Here is a 20,551-nt window from a genome sequence, read left to right as displayed (position 1 = left end):
TGGTACATCTCAGAAACACGGCCATGTAGCTTGGATTGGAAAAGTCATATGGGTCCAGTCAATCAGACAGACAATGCCAACTCATCTAACTTTGGAACTTGGCAGTTCTAGCAAAATCTACAAAAGGGGAGCAGGTTCTGAAGAAGATCTGCTTGGATGAAACTCTTATGCCATGGTTCATGTCTACGGTCATGAATAGAATCAAAGGCAATCATCAAGGACACAATGTTTGAGGACTCTGAAATGGCCAGGGACTTCTTTTATTGGAGGCTCTCCTCATCAAATGTTAAAGATTGCTTTAAATATCCTTGTATGCCAAAAAGAATTTCCTGTAGTTTTCCAGTATCTTCTGGTAAGACTGCCTCTTTGGAACTGAAGTGGACCACACCACTGTAAAATGAACACACTTGCTCCTTTAGCATGTGTTTGGGAGGCAACCTTTAAGCTGAGATCATGGGTGGACTTTTGGAAGCATATGGTGGATACATTCACAAAATGGCTGCCACTGAAAGCTTTGACAAAGTGGCATATAAATGTAATAATAAATGACTATGCCACTGAGTGTCACAGACAAACATTACTTGTTTTTATCAAAAGACAAACTGGTTCCCTGAAATGTTCTCTGTCAGCTTTGGAAGCCATATTCCGTGCTGCCACATAGCCTGAGAAAGTTCAACTGAGTAGCTCTAAGTAGACAAAATAAAATTCTTTTGTGATGATGGCCAAGTGGGGATGGATTTATAGTTTGGGAAATTGTGGGAAGCCTGAAAACTTTTAGGTTCGGGATTCCACAGATGTGCCAGGTGCTATTCTAATAAAGATACTTTTCAGATATGTTTGTCTCGGAATTACTGATTGGAGTGGAAGTTTGCTGGAATGCTAACAGTTCTCAGCATCCCTGGAGGACCTCAAAGACATTTGGTAAAAGAGGATGATCTTGGATCATTGCTGGGCAATGCCAAATGTTGGATTTCTATTGAAGTCTTTTGAAAAGTCAACACTGAGAAAATTTTGAAAGAGACAGTGTCAGCGTTCCAACTAAGCAACTCCAAACCAATAAACTCCGAGACAAACAGTTCCTCAAAGTTCCATTTTATTAGAATTGTCAAATTGGCATATCTGGGAAAACCCAAATCTGAGAGATCCGTGTTTTCCGCTTCCCAAAAGAGAAATCAAAGATCCATCCTCTGCACCCATCAGTCCATCACAGGGTCCAATCAAGTCTTCTTTCCCAACTGGAGACACCCCTCCCCTGCATCCATCAGTCCATTGCATGGTCCAATCAAATCTTTGTCCCAACTGGAGACACCCCTCTCCTGCATCCATCAGTCCATCGCATGGCCCAATCAAATCTTCTTTCCCAATTGGAGACATCCCTCCAGTCACTCCCCTCCAGGTGCAGGACAACATGTCCTTGACTCTTTGAGAAAGAATGTTGTTGTGTCTAATCTTCTACCTCACTGTGAAACACCCCTCCCAAATTCCCAGGCACTGAATGTGGCAGCTTCGACACTTCCAAGTAAAAAATAGCTTCCAAGGCTGACAGACAGAGAATCCCTTTGAAAGTGTCACTCTTAGACACACCAAGGCTATGTTTAGGAATAAAACTGCTGTCCATGAGCTTCTTATTATCACTGATGCCTGCTACAAGGTATACAAGCAAGACCTGGGTATAATATAGTTGGTGTTCCTAAAGAGGGCTTTCCCAACCGCGGCAATTTTAAGATGCATGGACCTCACCTTCAACTCCCAGAAATTCTGGGAGTTGAAGTCCATGCTTCTTTAAATTGCCAAGGCTGGCACACCCCTGTCCTACAGCTTTCTCGGAAGTGAGAGATGCCAGCAAACGGGTGGGGGGGGATGGGGAAAGGGGAGGCGGACAGGGAATGTCCCACTCCTTGTTTTGGATTGAGGCGAGGGGAAGCGGTCATGGGATTGTCGGTGTTGTCTCAGAGCTGCGAAGCCCATCCCTGTGTGACTCCTGTGTTGTTGGTCTTGTTCTAGCACTCGGGAATAAATAGCTCTGATGCGGAAGTGCTGACCCTCTATAATGTGACAGAGGCTGAAAGCGGGGAGTATGTTTGTAAGGTTTCCAATTATATTGGTGAGGCTAACCAGTCTGCGTGGCTGACCGTCACCAGACCCATGGCTGAAGGTAAACGGGAAGAATGCCACTTTGGGCGATTCTTAGTGGTGGGAAAACCAAACTTTTGTGGCTCTCCTGTTTCTCCTCTGTTTCTGGTGCCAGAAGCCATGGAAAAATCCTCGGAACGGCTGATCAGTTATGTTTCACGCTCTTCTCCTCTTCCTCTTCCTCTTCCTCTTCCTCTTCCTAACAGTGTGTTGTTGCATTCATCCTGAGCAGGGGGTTGGACTAGAAGACCTCCAAGGTCCCTTCCAACTATTCTACTCTACTCCACTCCACTCCATTCCATTCTAGTCCCTAATCCTCTTCCTTTATGAATTAAACTAGAAATGAGAAACTATTCCTTAAATTCTTCTGCTTGAACACCAAATTGTGGGATTCTTTTTCCCCCTCCATCAGGGTCCTGTTATAAGCTGGTCGGAAGAATATTGATAATGATCTCATTTCTTCCCAAATTATTAAAATATTTCCATATCGCTGTCTCAGCCTAGATCCCCTATAGAGACCGCAAAATCAAAACCTCCCTTGAAAGAAGTGCCCCTTTGTGTGGGTGTTACACTGTTTGCCCCATTGCTTTTAACCTGGCTGTCGATGATGCAGGCCTTCCTTTTGAGTAGGTCTATTTTTGAATTCTGCTACTGCCTTCACTTTTCCCGCCAAAACAAAATGGTGGCTCCTCTTGGGTGTCTTCCTGCTGGAAGCAACCTGCTCCCTCTTGTCAAGAGTCTGTCGGCTTCTGTCCTCCAGATTTTCCCTCTTCTCTGCCCCTTCCACTTCCATCCATCCCTTGCCCTGTCCCATGCTGTGAAACTAAGCTGGTCTCCGCCTTCCCAAGGTCCATTTTTCCATGTGGCCCATCGCCCAGCATGTCGATGGGCAGGGAAATTCAATATGGTGAAGGGTTGTTTTATTGTTTGTTTTTAACACTGCCCGCTTTAAGCCAGCCTGGACTGGTGGTTGCCCTATGGATGTCTTGTCATTAGGCTACAGTGGTGTCTCTGTGTCCTTCAGGAGATCTTGAGAGGCATGTTTATCTCCTTCCTCTTCCTTCAGCTTGTCTTACATTTGCTCGTCCTCTTTTCCTTTTTTTTTGTTTTGTTTTGTTTTGCTTCCATTTTTCTCCCCCCCTTTCTAGACAGCTGGTGTTAACACAACTGACAAAGAAATGGAAGTCCTTCACTTAAGGAATGTCTCCTTTGAGGATGCTGGGCAGTATACTTGTTTGGCGGGTAATTCTATTGGGATCTCCCATCACTCTGCATGGTTGACGGTTCTAGAAGGTATATACCGGTTCTGTTCCTTTCTCTGTCTCCTTGCTGTCTCTTTGACTAGCTTTGGGAAGTAGCTTGCCATGGTTTGCAAGAGCTGGGCTATTTGGAGGTGGGGGGGGAGGAGGGGGAGGAATAGTAGAAGGCCCCCACCAATTGGCTTCCTCTTATGGATGGGATGTTGAATCAAAATGTGTCTGCCAGCCCCTGTCCAATATAGGACATCTCTATCATCCTGCAAGGTAAGCCATCACCTCCCATTTGGTCCTCGTTCCTCATCGGCTAAATTGGGATAATTCACAGCACCATCATGGCTCTCGCAAGCCAAGGTCTCGTGCATTTCTGATTTGAGCTAGAACTCAACTAGAGGCTAGATCCAAGTTTTTCATAGGCCGGTTCCATTCTTTCAAGGCAGGCTGTCACCCTTTCTGTGCTTTGTCTTTGTCAGAGGAATGACAAGAGTTGGCACACATGGCCCAAAGATTCAATTCTAGGAGATATACGAGATGGACTTGGGGACGACAGGAAAGCCAGCCAAAGACAATACAGGATAGAAAGAGGGGCAACGCTTGAGATCCTTTGCATTCTCAGCTTTTTCCAAATTGAAGACACACCTGTAAATGCTCAAATGCCTCTTTGAAAATTCACCTTTACCCAAACTGTATTGCTTTCCAAAAAGAACCATTAAAAGACAGCAATGAGCCCCAGGCCCTACCAAGGAGCCATTGTAAAATTCTCTTTATCAGGGTTGCGGTGCTGAGTGCCTGTCTAATGTTCACTGGGTACAAGTAAGAACCTCTAACACGCTGACTTTCTCATTCTTGGGAGTATTAAGCTCTGCCCTCCTTCATCACAATAAAATGCCAGTTGTAAACTTAAGGAGCCACTGGCTGCCCTTTTATCCAGGTGTGGTCCACATGTACAAATACATCTACTTAGATGTCAGCACAACAGCACAATAATTGTTCACCATTGCATATAGACATCCACATGAACAACCTCACTCCAAAGTATTCAACAACATATGTAGGAATCCTGAAGGGGACAACTTGCTGCAGCCATCTTACCATAGCCATGGATGGTTTCATGCAGGATAACTCAGTGCAATAAACGTTACCCACCGCTGTTGTTTTGACATTATTTCCATTGACAAAAATGGAAATAATGTTGAAGAAACAGTAGTGGATAACTACTATTGCATTGAGTTTTCCCATGTAGAATTGTCCATGGCGAGTTGTCCAGGCGAGTTGTCCCATGGCGAGTCGGCCAAGCTGAGTTGGCCATGGTGAAATAGCCATGGCAAATTGTCCCCATTCTTCTTGGAGGAGCTGGAGATCCATTTTTTTCCCCTTTTCCCATTTATCTTGATGCAAGAGACACAGGAGAAGACGAGACCTAGTGGTTCCTAGTTGTCTCCCGAAAGAGCTGATTACCAAAATGAAGAGCCCCGAGACCCAAAATTATTCCTACACGTCCTTGAATGAGACTGGAATCTTGCCTTGGTAGATTGGAATCTTGCATTCTCTGTGGGCTTAGGAGGTTCTGCATGAGTTTCTCTTGGTGGACAGGTCTGCTGGCTCGGTGATGGCTTCTTTTTCCAGCCATCAGTAGGTGGCCAGCAAGAACCTGATAACTGACTGGGGAGAAAGGCATGAACTATGGCTATAGATTGTATTCATGCTCCCTTCCAAGTCTTTTCTGTTTTCCTCTCTTCGTCTCATGTCCGCTCATTCACTGCCCTGCCATCTTTGATGGGAAAGGTGATAACAGGGCTGTCAATTTTCTTCGATCACATCTCCTCTACCCTCCTCCCATCCCCACTGCCATTCTCTGTTTATTATTTTGGGGAAAGAAAGTTGGAGTGGGGAAGGGGAAACTTTGACTTCTTGCTTCATCCCTTTTCAATCATTGTATCTCTACTCATACATTCAGATTGTTGATATAATACCAGCATTTTTTTTTTCCTTGCTGGTATTATACGATGTATATTCAAGCTTTAAGCTGTTGCTGCAGTAGCATTAGTTAGAAAAGGCTAAGTAAGGTGGCACTGCCATCTCAGAAACTGTTCTGCTGCTGAGAATATTTCTGAGCAAAACTTTTTTCCAGTTTGATACAACAGAAAAAAGCGGCACCATTTGATCTCTTTGATATATCCGATGTGCCAACCTGGTCTGTATTATTCTGGAAAGTTTTCTTTGGCCGCATGATGAGGTCCATAAGTCAGCAACATTTTTCAAAGTAGAACAAAATGAATGAGCTGGAAATCTTCCTCCTGCATTTATTATTAAGGGGCATTTGGGAGGGAAGAATATAAAAGAGAGGACTCTTATCTCCCTCCAGCATCCTGTTCCACAGGCCAAGCTCAAAGGAAGCCTCTTTTGAAACAGGCACTGCCGTAACATCAAACACGAATGGGCTTTCTTTCGATTCAGTAGCCACGTGTGAAGTTACGGACGAAAGGAAGGCATCCCAGCATAGCATAGCAAGATTTCATTCTGGAAACTGGATTGGTGGTGCTGGTTGGGTTGAGAGTTGAAAAGTCTTTGCTATCACCTCTCCCTCTTTTATATCAAAGTCATGTAGAGGTCTACAGAAACACCCCCAGCTTCATGTTCAATGGTACAGATACTGTACCAAGCCAGCTTTTTAAAATCATAATTTCTTGACCAATCACTCATGCCCTGATTGAAGTATTATACTAAACCATAGCAAGATTGACAAGCATATCATGCCAGGACCAACACTGTGGGCTGGGCATGACCTGTCCTTTTGATCCTACTCATTTTTCTAGCTGCCCCGATGGAAGATCTTCTGTGCTAATGCTTTCTTTATACCGATTCAGCTATAGAAGACAAACCAGCTATGATGAGCTCCTCTTTGTACCTGGAGATCATCATTTACTGCACAGGGGGTTTCCTCATCTCCTGCATGATCGTGAGCGTCCTCTTTTACAAGATGAAGAACACTACCAAGAAGACCGATTTCAACAGCCAGATGGCTGTCCATAAACTGGCCAAGAGCATCCCTTTGCGCAGACAGGTAACAGAAAGTAGATAGGGGGTTTGATTGCAACCTATGATTCCCCCTTCCCTTTGAGACTGTAGCAAAGCAGGCCGCGGGTCCATCAGAGGCATCTGTTCTTCTTTCCAACTCAACAGAACGTTAAGGAGATAATGGGTAGCATTCTAATACTTCGTCCGCTAGCAGGATAACTCTCCAAAATCTAAATAGAACAGGAGCAAAAAAAGGGCGGGCGGAGAAAGAAGCTACCCAAAGGAACTTGAAGTTTGAAAATGAGCTCCATCTGGCAAGGAGCTGTGGATAAAAATGCCCCCCCCATCCATTACCATGGGAGAGGCAGTTGGGCAATAGCTCAGAATATTACTGACGGCTTCATTGTTAAGTTCCAGTCCTTGTTCGATAAATGACCAATAGCAGATGTTCCAGGTTGGGGGAAAAGATAATTATACAGCATCGGTGTCAAATTCATCGTGTCACATTGTCGTGACATTTTCCCCTTCACAGACTTGGGGTGGGCATGGCTTCTTTTTTTTGCATTCCCCCCGCCCCCGGTGTTGTTGTGGGGTTTTTTTTTTTGCCTCCTGGGCCTCAGGGAAGCCTGCTGGAGAGCATTTTTGTTCCCAGAAGGCTTCCCTGGGTCCAGGAAGGCAAAAAAAAACAGAGCATGAGGAATGCCCAACACCCCCCTGTGCTCCATTTTTGGGTCTCAAGGGAGTCTCCTGGGGTGGGCGCTTTTTGCTCACAGGAAGCTTCCCTGGGGCCCAGGAAGGCAAAAATGGAACACAGGGGGCGCTCCATTTTGCCCTCCTGGGCCCCAGGGAAGCCTCCTCGGCAAAGCAATAAGACAGCGAGAGGAATCCTGGCACAGCTGATCATTGAAACAGCTGATTGTTGGGAGGAGGAAAAAAAGAAAGACCTTAAGGGCGGGGAGAATGCAGTCAGCGATGTCGGACATGTGCTCAATGTCACGCGTATATGATAAGGACTGACTGGGCAGGGAGGGAAGGGGAGGGGCCAGCCAGGGTGCACGATTTGCCGGTTTTCTGAACTGCACATAATCATAACATCCGGATCTATAGAACCAGTTCGAACCGTTAAAATCCCACCCCTGATAAATATATACCTGTTGCCAAGTGCCTGAATTTTGATCACATGATCCTGGGAATGCTGCAGCAGTCAAAAATGTGAGAACTGGTCATAAGTCACTTTTTTCAGTGCTGTTGTAACTTGGTCACTAAACAAATGGTTGTAAGTTGAGGTCTATGTGATCCTAAAGAGTTGCTCCCAGCCTTCTTCAGCATATGTTTTTATTCTTTGGAAAGGAGAAACTGGTACCAGAGAGAGCTCTTTAGTTTACCAGAAATCTGGGCAGAGATTAAAATATGTAGCATCTGTGGGTATTGCTGGCTCCCAGGATTCTTCCTTTTCCCCTCAATTTAGACAGCTTTGTTTTAAAACCACCTAAAATATTGCAGGGATGCGGAAGTCTCATTAATGAAACTTTGGAGCTCACCTGAGAAGGAAGGAGAAAGCCCCAGAGGTAGAAAATTGTCAGTAATAATGACTATCCATATGATGTTAAAGTTGTTCTGACAAAGGTTTCCTGAGACACCAACAAACACACGTTAAATCCCAAACCCTTTTATTTTAGTTCAACGGCTGTGAATTAACGTCATTCACAGGCCATAATGAGTCTCAACCAGTTATAAGTAGTCCCATGGAAGTCTGTCAAAGTCCTTCAGGAGAAGTCTGATAAGAACGCACCTTTATCTTTCTTGAAGTACTGCCAACAACTAAAGTACCAATTAGTCTTTCAAAACCAAACTGAGCACAAAGTCAACACAGAGCTTCAGAGTTTAAACTGATCAGAACGAACAAAGTTGCTTCCTGCAAAGACTCATGTCCCTTTCCTCCTCCTTTATGTCTTATGGGAGGGCCAATCACCTCCAAGCCTTATTCCCGAGTCGCCCTTTTTGTCTTAACTGCTGTTGCCTTCTGGCAGCTCTACGCACACGTGCACTGGGAACAGGCTCTCCTTGTTCCTCTGCCTCACTGCTGTCAGATTCTGGAAGCTCCGGAGTCACCACATAACTCCCAAATGGCCCTGGCCCCACCTCTGTATCGGATGCAAGACCAACATCCGAGTCCGCCCCAGACTCCCGGATTGGCCCATGTTCTTCCCCACTGTCCGATTCTGCTGCCAGCTCCGCAGGCTGCCTGTGGACCACAACAAAAGTAGAGCTTGCACAGTTTGTGAGCCATCAAGATGGGTGTCATGTTACAACAGCTACTGCACACAAGGGTCTCCATTTTAAACAGCCAGGTTTATTATTCCAGGTTATTTCATTTTACTTTTCGGCACCACTGTTTCTCACAGAGGGGTTCAGAACAGCACACCAGGAATCAACACAAACACAACCATCGGTAAAAATGACAAAGCGATCAGCCCTGAAACAAACTCTTTGAAGGCAATAACAAGCATCCATTCAACCAGAATGCGTTGGGGGCTGGTGGGGGAAAGGCAGTATCGTCTTGCAAATGCTTCTGTGCAAATATCTCATCTTGGGCTGCAACAATCGGGCGGTTTTGGTTGCTTTCCAGCTTTCCAGCATGCCTTGGGAATTCTGCGTCAGGATCCCTTCTTGAGTTAGCAACAAAAGCTATTCAGATCCTCCTCATGGCCTGGCTAATTAAGGATCTTTATTGTACACTACACCAAGCCACTTAAATTAATTGGTGGCTCCCTGCCAAAATGAGGATGCAAAACCTACTTACCTCCTCTGGAATGCAAGCCTGGGGCTGCTGTGAGCTACCCTTTCCACAGCTTTGCAGACCCCTTGCTTTGTATTTTTCTCATTTAGTTGGCCGTTTTATATTAATGTATTCCAAGGTTCTGGCCCTGAACCCGCCCCCCCGGCTTCCGATGGATCTCTTATAAACTGGAGGCCTCCTCGGTGATTGTGAAGTTGATAGAAGAGTTGGTTCCCAGACTGATAAAATTCTAAAGATTCTTACATAAACAGCCAGCTGCGAGCTTCATGAGAATCAGTTAGAAAAAACAACTCAGGGGGAAAAAAAAGCCTCTGCCCTCTTGTACCTTGGGGATATGTTGGTTGGAAATGGGAAAGGGTTCAGTTGCTGGAATTTTTATAACCTCTTCTTGAAAATTCTTTCTTCCAGAGACTCTGAGATCATTGTGCTTGGAAGAATCAGAGCCTGACATTATGAATAGAATAGAAATAGAAGTAGAATTGAATTCTTTATTGGCCAACTGTGATTGGACACACAAGGAATTTGTCTTGGTGCAAATGCTGTCAGGGTACATAAAAAGAGAAGATACATTCGTCAAGAATCATAAAGTACAACACTTAATGATAGTCATAGGGTACAATAAGCAATCAAATCATACTAGGAAACAGTCAATATAAAGCGACAAAGTTACAGTCATACAGTCACAAGTGGGAGAGGATGGGTGATAAGGAGCGATGAAAAGATTAACAATAATAGTAGTGCAGACTTTGCAAACAGTTGGACAGTGTTGACAGAATTATTTGTTTAACAGAGTGATGGCGTTCAGGGAAAAACTGTCCTTGTGTCTAGTTATTCTGATGTGCAGTGCTCTATAGCATTGTTTTGAGGGTAGGAGTTGAAACAGTTTATGTCCAGGATGTGAGAGGTCTGTAAATATTTTCACAGCTCTCTTTTTAGATTTAGATTTAGTTTAGATATGCACGCAGAGGGGAGCCATGTTAAGGATGTCCTTGTCTCTTGCTAGCTCTCTTCTTCCAGCCGTAATGCAATCAAGGAGGCTTACGGGAAACACAAAAGAATCCATTCTAATTTGCCATGAATCCTTGGAAAGAATAGGAAGGAGGAGGTGGCTGTTTTTTATCTTGTATCATTGCAATTTTCACCTCTGCAGGCCACCCCTGCAGTTCCACTGCTGACACCAGAAGATTTAGATTTAGTTTAGATATGCACGCAGAGGGGAGCCATGTTAAGGATGTCTACTTTGCAAGGGCCAGTCTAGAAGTTCTCCGCATCCTCTGATTGAGAGCTAGCTTGCTCCTCTTATACTGAAGCAGGAATTGATTAGTTTCCACCCGTTGCTTCTTGTCCTGCCCTTACTCGGGTGGTTTGCAGAATGGCTTGACTCCCTCTTCTTTGAGGCAGCCCCTCAGATATTGGAACACTGCTATCATGTCTCCCCTAGTCCTTCTTTTCATCGGACGAGACGTACTCAGTTCCTGCCACCGTTCTTCATATGTTTTCTCCTGCAGTCCCCTAATCCTCTTAGTTGCTCTTCTCTGCCCTCTTTCTAGAGTCAACATTTTTTTTATGTCATGGCGACCAAAACTGAATGCAGTATTATTCCAGGTGTGGCCTTCCCAAGGCTAATTATTAAGTGGTATTAACACTTCACGTGATATGATTTGTTGGAGGACAGGTGATTCTTCCCCTACCGAACTCCCAGCTACCTATTTTCAAGGAGGCTTTGACAAAGGTAACCCCCACTGTCTCCCTTCTTCTGGTGCAGGTCTCGGCTGATTCCAGTTCCTCCATGAACTCGGGTGTGATGCTTGTGCGTCCCTCAAGGCTCTCCTCCAGTGGGACCCCAATGCTGACCGGGGTCTCGGAATACGAGCTTCCAGAGGACCCTCGCTGGGAATTGCCCAGGGACAGGTACCAAATGCTCCTCTTAATTCTGGAAGGGCTCAGCCAAAGAGGCATGTCTAATGTTTTAAAGCAGCTATATAGAAAGTATAAATCTATATATATATATAAGCAAAATACCACTCATGCATCATCACCAAGTCTCCAGAACCATAAATTGGGCACGTATGTTCCTCTTGGCTTCTAGGGGCTCACTAAGAAAGGATTTTTCAAAATGACCATCAGAGCATTAGCATTTCCTATATTATTATTATTATTAACACGCTCTGATGCTAAGGAGTTCTACCCCCGCCCTCCCGAAAAGAAATCTGTTCCAAATGCAAAACACAAGCCGAGGAGAGGAGTCTCAATTTCATAGCAGCAAGCAGCTTTAGTACAGAACAGTTGAGCTAAGCCACGCCCAGGCTCCTTGCTGTCTCCTTCTTGCTCACACAGCAAATACTGTTTCAGTTTCCAAAAGGCCCTCAATCTCTCACACGCTGACAGGACCTAACCAGATGAATACCGGTGGATGCTGGTAGGCAGAGGCAGAATTTTTCCCCCCTTATTTTCCTCCCCAAAAACTAAGCCCGATCACATGGTTTCGTAGCAAAGCATGGGTATAGAGCTAGTGCAATTATAAACTGAAAAAGGAGAGGCAGAAAAATTCCAGAAACATTATGCTATTTTCCATAAGAAGGGTCTTTAAAAACAAAACAAAACAGTGCATTCAGGATAACATTTCTGAACCATCAATCAGAGGAATTTTTTTTAGCATGAAGTGAGGGAGACCCTTTAAGTATTTCTGGTAGTCCTTGACTTTATGACCATAACCGAGCCCAAAAATTTCTGTTGCTAAGGTGGAACATTTATTCAGTTAATTTTGCCCCATTTTACGACCTTTCGTGCCACCGTTGTTAAGTGAATCACTGCAGTTGTTAAGTTAGGAACACAGTCTTTAAGTGAATCTGGCTTTCTCGTTGACTTTGCTTGTTAGAAGGTTGCAAAAGGAGATCGCCAAAGGACACTGCAGCCGTCATAAATATGAACCAAATGTCTTAATTTTGGTCACACGATCTTGGGGATACTACAACAGTCATAAGTGTGTGAAAAATGGTCATAAGTGACTTCTCAGCCACTGTAACTACGAACGGTGACTTAACAAATTTGTAAGTTGAGGACTACCTGTACTGAGGACATGTCCTGGGGAATAATTTCTTTGCTCGCTCTTTCAAGTGCGTCAAAGAATGCCAAGACTGTAGAATTTGGAAGGGATGTATCCAAAGGTTGGCAAAAATCCAAATCTCTTTCTAAAATTACCCCTTTCTTGTGCACTTGGCATTTCTTATTTTGTTCCCTGAGAGGAATTACATTGAACAAAGACTAGAATAAAATGTCAAATATCAGATTCCCTTCAAAACAAAACAAAAGCAGACCTTTGCAATCTGTCTGTACCCAATTGCAGATGTTACATTTTTGAAATCCTGCTCATCAAAAATCCCCATACGTAAGTTAATCGTATAATGGGGACTGTTTGAGAGGGTCAGTATTTAAAATATTTTCTTGTAGGTCCTGAAGTTTTTGTTAGGATTGCCTGTGCTTAAGAAATCTGTTTCTTCTCTTTAATATTTTGTTACAGGTACAAAAATTCATTTAGTGGCCATTCAAAGTCACCACAGCACTAAAAAAAGTGACTAATTTTGTGTCTCAGCTAGCTGTCAGGATTTTGGCACTTAACCCCAATTAAATCATGAGTCTCAAGCCAAATTTCCAAAGCTTCAACAGGATTTATTGGGAGTTAACATGTCCGGCGCTGCCTGGGTGTAGCCAACTCTGAGACACATCATTCATTGTCAACCTTGACCCTGGTTTTCCCCCCACCTGCTGGGTGTATCATAATTCAGATTCTCCAATGGGACACATCCATAGCCAAGAGTCATCAATCATGCTCTCCAGTTAGAATTTTGCGCAGCAGAAACTTCATCACCTAGTTACTGTCTCTGAAAAACTATTTATGGAATGCATTTTTGATTTCTAAACTGCCACACTGCTCTTTTCCCAGGGACCAAAGACCCTGGGAAAATCCCCCAAAAAGTCTACAGGAAAATCCCCCATCCCATTTTCCTACCGATCGATCATTCTTTATTTGGGATCGCAGGCTACAGTCTCCAGCTCCATTCTCAAGGGGAAAGAGAGAGAGAGACTTTTGGCTTCATGAAAGGAAAACAGCAGAAGCAGAAGTCTTTTCTTTCTCTCCCCCAAATTCCACCAGAAATGAGCCTTTGTGAGACTTGTCCCGCAGCCTCTTGGAGCAGGAGGCCTTGCAGGGTCCCAAAGACTCATTTCTGGAGGAGTTTGGGGGAGAGAAAGGAAGACTTTTGCTGCTTTCCTTGTGTGCAGCCAAAAGGAGAAGAAGAAAGAAGCAGAAAGAAGCAGCCCGGTGGCCAGGCAAGGTGCATTGGGCAAGTGGGGGCAAGTTCCTCCCTCCATCCTTTCCCCCCATCCCCTCACTACCTCGTGTTGTTCGCAATGCAAGCGACGCAAGCCTTGTGTTCCCGCACAGCCTGGATTGGTTAGTTAGTTTACTTTATCGCCATTGCACCTCGTACAATGAAATTAAGCACCATCTTCAGTGCACATCATGACCATGAAAATAAACACAAACACACATCCTTCACACCCCACATTAATTGCTTGGGGGGGGGTTGCTTTGCAGGTGACATTTCTCTGCAAACCACCCCAAAATTTTCCCGCGAACCACCAGTGGGCCCACTGGTTGGCGACCACTGTTCTACAAAAAGTCTCTGAGAGGAGTAGTGAGATATTTGTTGGATAATACAGATAGTATCACTGAACAGAAAGCCAAAAAAAAGCAATGTAGACCCACACTGCAACCTTATCGGCTGAGCTTTGGTGAATTTCCTGCGGAGATTAGCAGCATCCTGTTAAATAACCGTGTTTCTTTGCTTTTATTCTAGGCTGATTCTAGGAAAACCCCTGGGAGAAGGTTGCTTTGGACAAGTGGTACTGGCTGAAGCAATAGGCTTGGATAAAGACAAGCCAAATCGAGTTACTAAAGTGGCTGTCAAAATGTTAAAATGTAAGTAAGGTTACAGTTTTATTTCTAAGTCATCCCCCCTCCCAAAAAAACCCCTCCTTGTTTGCTTCTTGCAAGAAGCTCTTGATGAAAGTCGTCTTGTTCTGTTCGACGCCTTTTGAGTCTTTTAATATTTGAACTTATTTTAACCTGTACATGGGAATATCTATTCTTTCACATCAACCAATGACTACAGTTTCGGGTGAATTTCAAACCTCCTTCAATGTGTGTGTGTATCCAGGTGTGTGTGTGTGTGTGGCTGTGTCAGGAATACATATACATATAGACACTATGGATGATTTGAAGTTCACTGAAAGTGCAGTTTTCATATATGAACAGCTGTGGTGGTGCAGTGGTTAGAATGCAGTACTGCAGGCTAGTTCTGCTGACTGATGGCTGTCAGCAGATCGATCCTGACCGGCTCAAGATTAACTCAGCCTTCCATCCTTCCCAGGTTGGTAAAAATGAGGACCCAGATTGTTGGGGGCAAGAGGCTGACTCTGTCAACTGCTTAGAGAGGGCTGTAAAACACTATAAAGCGGTATATAAGTTTAAATGCTAATGCTATTAATAGGAGAGTTATTTCAACCAGACACTTCCAGTATCTTGACCTCCCTTCAATGCATCTTGGACTCAATGAAGACTTGGTATGTTTTTCCTCCCTAGCTGATGCCACTGAAAAAGACCTGTCTGACTTGATCTCGGAGATGGAGATGATGAAGATGATTGGAAAACACAAGAACATCATCAACCTCCTTGGAGCATGTACTCAAGACGGTAAGTCTTTCTAAGGTGGGAGGCAGTAGTAGCTCCATGACAGAAGTCCTACTTTGGAGGAAAAAGCTCTGGGGTTCATTCTTTGGCATCTTCAATCGGCCATCACCCCAGATGGCCTGCTAGGTACCAGAAATGATACACATGAATTGAATTGGGATGGTGACCGTATCGCTGTCTCTGCTTAAAGCTTCTTGTCTTCCTCTACGACAGGCCCGCTCTATGTGATAGTAGAGTATGCATCCAAGGGGAACCTAAGGGAATACCTGCAAGCCCGCCGCCCTCCTGGCATGGAATATTGCTATAACCCCACCCACGTCCCAGAAGAACAGCTCTCTTTCAAAGACCTGGTATCCTGTGCATACCAGGTGGCCAGGGGCATGGAATACCTTGCATCTAAAAAGGTGAGCAACTGCAAAAGGCAAGAATGATAGACTTTGAACAGCGGTGGTCAGGGGACTAGCACCTTGTGAGGTTTAAGAGCCTCAGAGAAATAAGTTAGGGTGCCAAAACAGAAAAGATGAAGATGCCTTAGAAAAAAGGTGGGATTTTAATAAAGGAGAATATTCGTAGCTCAGGGTTGAAATGAGGGGCCCTTGGTGTTCTCTGAGCTTGGTTGTTTTCTTGCAGACGTTTCATTACCCAAACTAAGTAACTCTTGTGGCCTGTCAACAGCCAGCGGAGCTGGTGGCAGACTCAGACAATGAGGAGGTTGAGGAGAAACATGGGCCAGTCCTGGAGTGTGGGGAGGGCTCTGCATTGGGGGCAGAGATGGGCCCAGGGCTGTCTGACAGTTATCAGCTGCCTTTGGAGTCAGAGATCAGTGGGGAAGAAGAACAGCTGGAGCCTGTTCCCAGTGTGTGCATGCACAGAGCTGCCAGAAGAAGGGAACAGCTAAGGAACAAGGGTCGACTGGGGAGTAGAGCCACAGGTGGATGGTGAATGGCCCCTCCCATAGGTAATAAAGAGGAGCAAAAGGGAATGGTGGTTGAAGGAGACAATGACAGACGGCAGTTCTCTCTTCTTGAAAGCTTCCAGTGATGAAGCTCCTATAACTTCTGGAGGCAACTTCTGTTCCATTAGTTGATTGTCCTCACTATCTTAAGATCACAATTAAGTGAATTACTGCGGTTACTAAGTCAGGAACACGGTTGTTAAATAAATCTCTTGAGGTCGCAAAAGGGGACCAAATGAGCTCAGAACCCTGTGCCGGTCATAAATATGAATCAGTTGCCAAGCATCCGAATTTTGATCATGTGACCATGGGGAATGCTACAATGGTTCCAAGTGTGAGAAACAGTCATAAGTCATTTTTTTCAGTGCCATTGTAACTTGAAGTGGTCACTAAATGAAGTTGAGGATTACCTGTAATTGTATAGATTTGCTTGGCTTGTGTCATTTTTTTGTCTTAACATACCCTTTTAACGAGATATGTTTTTTGTTGAGTTATCTATAAAAATAAATGAAGACAGGATACCAATAAACAAAGAAGAATCCAGTGGATTTACTTATCTTCAGTCTCAACCCTTTTAGCTCTGCCTTCCAGGAATTGCTCCATTGTAATAAATCTGATATGGTCTGTGTTTTTCTCTTTAGTGTATTCACCGAGATTTGGCCGCCAGGAATGTGCTGGTAACAGAAGACATTGTGATGAAGATTGCTGATTTTGGCCTTGCGCGAGACATTCATCACATAGATTATTACAAAAAGACAACCAATGTGAGTCGCACCTCTTAAAGGAGGCCCAAATTATTCCATTGTCAAGCATTCCAGAGAGCTCAGTAGGAAGGAGGGATATAAGAAGGGATATGGAAATTTGCAGAACGTTTCAGTGATGTAGACCTTAAAGAAAAGGGGAAGGAAGGAAGGAAGGAAGGAAGGAAGGAAGGAAGGAAGGAAGGAAGGAAGGAAGGAAGGAAGGAAGGAAGGAAGAAAGGAAGGAAAAAGAAGGAATCCATACCTATTAAAACTGGATTGTTGGGGTCTGTACAAGTTGATATGATATGATTTCCCAGTGTAATTTTCCTCCAGTCACAAGACCTGGGGAAAAATAGATTTTGGGATACAATTAAATCCCATTCAGAAGTTATCCCAACTTCCCAAGATATTTAGTTGGCAAGAAGTAACCCTTCCTGTCCTTGAGACTAGCTTACATGGTTCCAGAAAAACAAGAACTCTTTTCTTATTATCCATGCTCCTGTCCTTTGTAGAAGAAGAGATAAAGGTGGTAAGATGTTAAATAGAAGCCAGCAGGATGATTGCATCGGCTTCCTTCAAACATGAGAGAGAAGATTTTATTTCCAGTTATTTCCAAATATCCTATATCCATTGATTGCTTTTGTTTACTGCTTTGGTATGATGAACCCCACACTAAATTAACCGAACCTCTTTCTACAATCACAAATGAGGCTTCGTCTTCAGATTTTATAGTTCCTATAGTCTGGTGAGTAAAGGTAGCCACAAGACATACTTTTGCTAAACAGCAAGCTAGTTCCCTGATGTGCTCCATACCAGGGGTCTCCAACCTTGGCAACTTTAAGACCTTTAAGAATTCTGGGAGTTGAAGTCCACAGGTCTTAAAGTTGCCAAGGTTGGAGACCCCTGCTCCATACTATCCCAGTGAGGCCTTTGTGGATCCCAAAATAATTTCTGCAGATAGATGTGTTCCAGTATCAAGCTTCCTATTTAAACTTTTTTTAAAAAATCAAGACTGCTTTGAACTAAAGGAGATATATTTGGATATTATTGGTAGCTAAGAAAAGTGTTTTTTATGTTGTGGCCCGCAGGTGGCCAGCAGAGTTGAGGGGAGACTCAGACAGTGAGGAAGTTGGGGAGGAACATGGGCTAGTCCTGGAATCTGGGGAAGGCACTGATGAGGGCTCTGAATCAGAGGCAGAGATGGGGCCAGGGCCGTCAGACAATTATCAGCTGCCTTCAGAGTCGGACAGCAGTGGGGAAGAAGAACAGCTGGAGCCTGTTCCCAGTGTGCACATGCACAGAGCTGCCAGAAGAAGGGAACAGATAAGGAACAAGGGTTGACTCGGGAGTAAAGCCACAGGTGAATGGTGAATGGCCCGTCTCATAGGGAACAAAGAGGAGTGAAAGGGGAGTGGTGTTTGGAGGAGACAATTTGTTCATTTAATTAGTGTGAAGATTTCTTCGTGACTCCTTGCCAAGTATTTTCTGGTACAGCAGTTGCACTTGGAAGCTCTCGGCCTGGCAACTCTCAAAGCCTGATAAGGTCTATGATTGTAATTCCACCCTTGAAAGACTGTTTGCCGGGACTTTGCTGGATGTGAATGATAGGAATTCACATTAGCCTAATAAAAAGGGGTTTTCTGCGGACGAGGAGTCTGCTTCGTGATTTTGGTGAAGCCTAGGTCAGAACAGCTTACCTTGGTCCTAACTGCACTCTATTTTTTCTGATACAGATCAGTGGGACAAGTTGTATTAGAGGTTCAGTGTTGAGCTAGCTGCTGAATTAAGCCTGGGTGATAACTGGTGGCTCAGCAGTCCTTCCTACCCCACGAACTTTTGCATTAGTGATCTTTCCCCGTTGCGCTTCTCTCTTCCTCACCAGAAGATCAATATGGCTTCTCTCTTCCCCATGGTTCTGGATTAATATGGCTTCTTTCTGCTTTCTAGGGTCGTCTTCCAGTCAAATGGATGGCCCCAGAAGCCTTGTTCGATAGAATATACACCCACCAGAGTGACGTGTGAGTATTTCTCTAACTCCTTAAAGTACAGTGCTAGATCTGAGCCTCTCTGTTGATTCCCTGCACCTCATACTCTCTCATGAGGTGGATGGTTATTGGGAAATACTCAGCCTGGCAGTGGGAAGATCTCAAATGCAGAATTAGCTTCAAATCCTTGCGTAGCCACAAGAGGTCCAGAATTAACCTCCCTCCCCTTCTTTAAGGATCTGGAATTGACCTCCTCCCTAACCTCCATAGAGCCTTATATCTATCTATTCTCAGCTGAAGGTTGGCTTTCTGGGGAGATTCCTGTATAATAGGCAGAATATAATAAAGTACTTGGCTTGAACCCTACGTGTGTGCATCTGATTGTCTTCTGCTTGAGAGTAGTAAATGTCTCTGTGTTTTATAACTTCTCCACCCTTGCTCCTTGAATATCTTTTTCCAAGCTGCAGACCCACAAGTAGCTGATAGAATGACCTGCATGCCAAATAAATGCAAGATATTGTGACGATGGAGATCATCCAGTCCTGGGTTGTCCCAAAGGTGCTTTTTTTCAAGAGGCAACTGGACTTTCTGGTTTTTCCTTTGAAGATGTTTCGCTTCTCATCCAAGGAGCTTCTTCAGCTCTGACTGGATGGTGGGGAACGGAGCTGAAGAAGTCAGAGCTGAAGGAGCTTCTTGGAGGAGAAGCGAAACATCTTCAAAAGAAAAACCAGAAAGTCCAGTTGCCTCTTGAAAAAAGCACCTTTGGGACAAGAAAGTTTTCTGTTCCACTGCCCATCTACTCCACTTTCAGGGGCTCTGGCTCTAGACAGGAAGTTTGGGTGGGATGCAAAGGATGGATAAAAGCTACAACTCCAGCCTTCACTTTCCTACCTCAATTGATTCAGCAATCGTGTTCTCGCTGTCTTTACTTACGTCTCATTATGCTTACGGCTTCTAGTCCTGCCTGTTTAATTAGAGTCACATTCTCCCTTCCCCTTCTAACATTCCTCCCCACCTCCCAAAATTAATTTGGTTGCAGATCACAGCTCCCTTAAATGTTCTACCGTTTTCAATTAAGGCTGGTCTGCTGGGAATTATTCCCAAAGGTGGACAATAGCAGATGTGATCCATCTCGGTTTAATGAAATGCTAATTTCTGCAGGCAAGAATAGTATTTCAGTCTGTATGACTTGGCAGCAAGGGTTGGCTGGTCTAAAAATCTGCTCTTGGCTTATGTCTGGTTGCCATTTTGAGGGCCCTCTCACACCACTGCAAGGTTACACACACGCACACTCCAAAAGAAGCTACCAAAGCCGCATGCATCCATAGAGCGTCTACCACTAAGTAACAGCCTGCTTGTAACTGCTGCAGTGTAAGACATGATGTATCCTGTATGCTAACCAGGTGGTCCTTTGGTGTCCTCTTGTGGGAGATCTTCACCCTGGGGGGCTCTCCGTACCCAGGAGTGCCGGTGGAGGAGCTGTTCAAACTGCTGAAAGAAGGGCATCGGATGGACAAACCCAGCAATTGCACCAATGAACTGTGAGTGCCCAGTTGGGTGGGTGATTTATCTGTTTAGGATGATGATGAAGATGATATCCATTCAGTCATATCCAGCTCTTGGCAGACTCTATGGGCCAGGTCTCTCCACCTCTTCCAATTGTCATCTCATAAAACATTCCTATACCTGTTTTAGTAGTTGCCATAAAAAGAGGGGGAAAGCGAAAGTACATTACAATTCTTATCTTTAAAATGGGCCGCCAACCTTTTGGACCTCAGGGACCACCAAACTCATAATTTTAAATCCCGCGGACCAGAGACCCTGGGAAAATCCCCCCCAAAAAAGTCTGCAGGAAAATTCCCCACCCCATTTTCCTACTGATTGATCATTCTTTATTTGGGATTGGAGA

The 20,551-nt window shown here is 44.4% G+C and overlaps 1 protein-coding gene across 7 annotated transcripts in view; it reads left to right on the top strand.

Moving 5' to 3' along the window:
• FGFR1 (fibroblast growth factor receptor 1) overlaps positions 1-20,551 on the top strand; it is a 115,813-nt gene that overhangs the window by 83,646 nt on the left and 11,616 nt on the right. For 2 of the 7 annotated variants that reach the window (XM_087938659.1, XM_087938663.1), the window contains 9 exons: positions 3,282-3,426; positions 6,257-6,460; positions 10,974-11,118; positions 14,067-14,188; positions 14,852-14,962; positions 15,173-15,363; positions 16,556-16,678; positions 18,605-18,675; positions 20,046-20,183. In XM_087938659.1, coding sequence (XP_087794785.1) covers positions 3,282-3,426; positions 6,257-6,460; positions 10,974-11,118; positions 14,067-14,188; positions 14,852-14,962; positions 15,173-15,363; positions 16,556-16,678; positions 18,605-18,675; positions 20,046-20,183 — 1,250 coding nt within the window. Of the gene's footprint in view, positions 1-2,004; positions 2,156-3,281; positions 3,427-6,256; positions 6,461-10,972; positions 11,119-14,066; positions 14,189-14,851; positions 14,963-15,172; positions 15,364-16,555; positions 16,679-18,604; positions 18,676-20,045; positions 20,184-20,551 lie in introns of all 7 variants that reach the window. The other 5 variants (XM_087938658.1, XM_087938662.1, XM_087938661.1 and 2 more) reach the window with 3 other exon arrangements.

This window comes from Pseudonaja textilis, chromosome 9 (genome assembly GCF_049901715.1).
Source record: "Pseudonaja textilis isolate UNSWEBS1 chromosome 9, rPseTex1.2, whole genome shotgun sequence".
Classification (NCBI taxonomy): Eukaryota; Metazoa; Chordata; class Lepidosauria; order Squamata; family Elapidae; genus Pseudonaja; species Pseudonaja textilis.
Note: the sequence above shows the minus strand (reverse complement) of the source record. Positions and strands in the feature narration are given on the sequence as shown.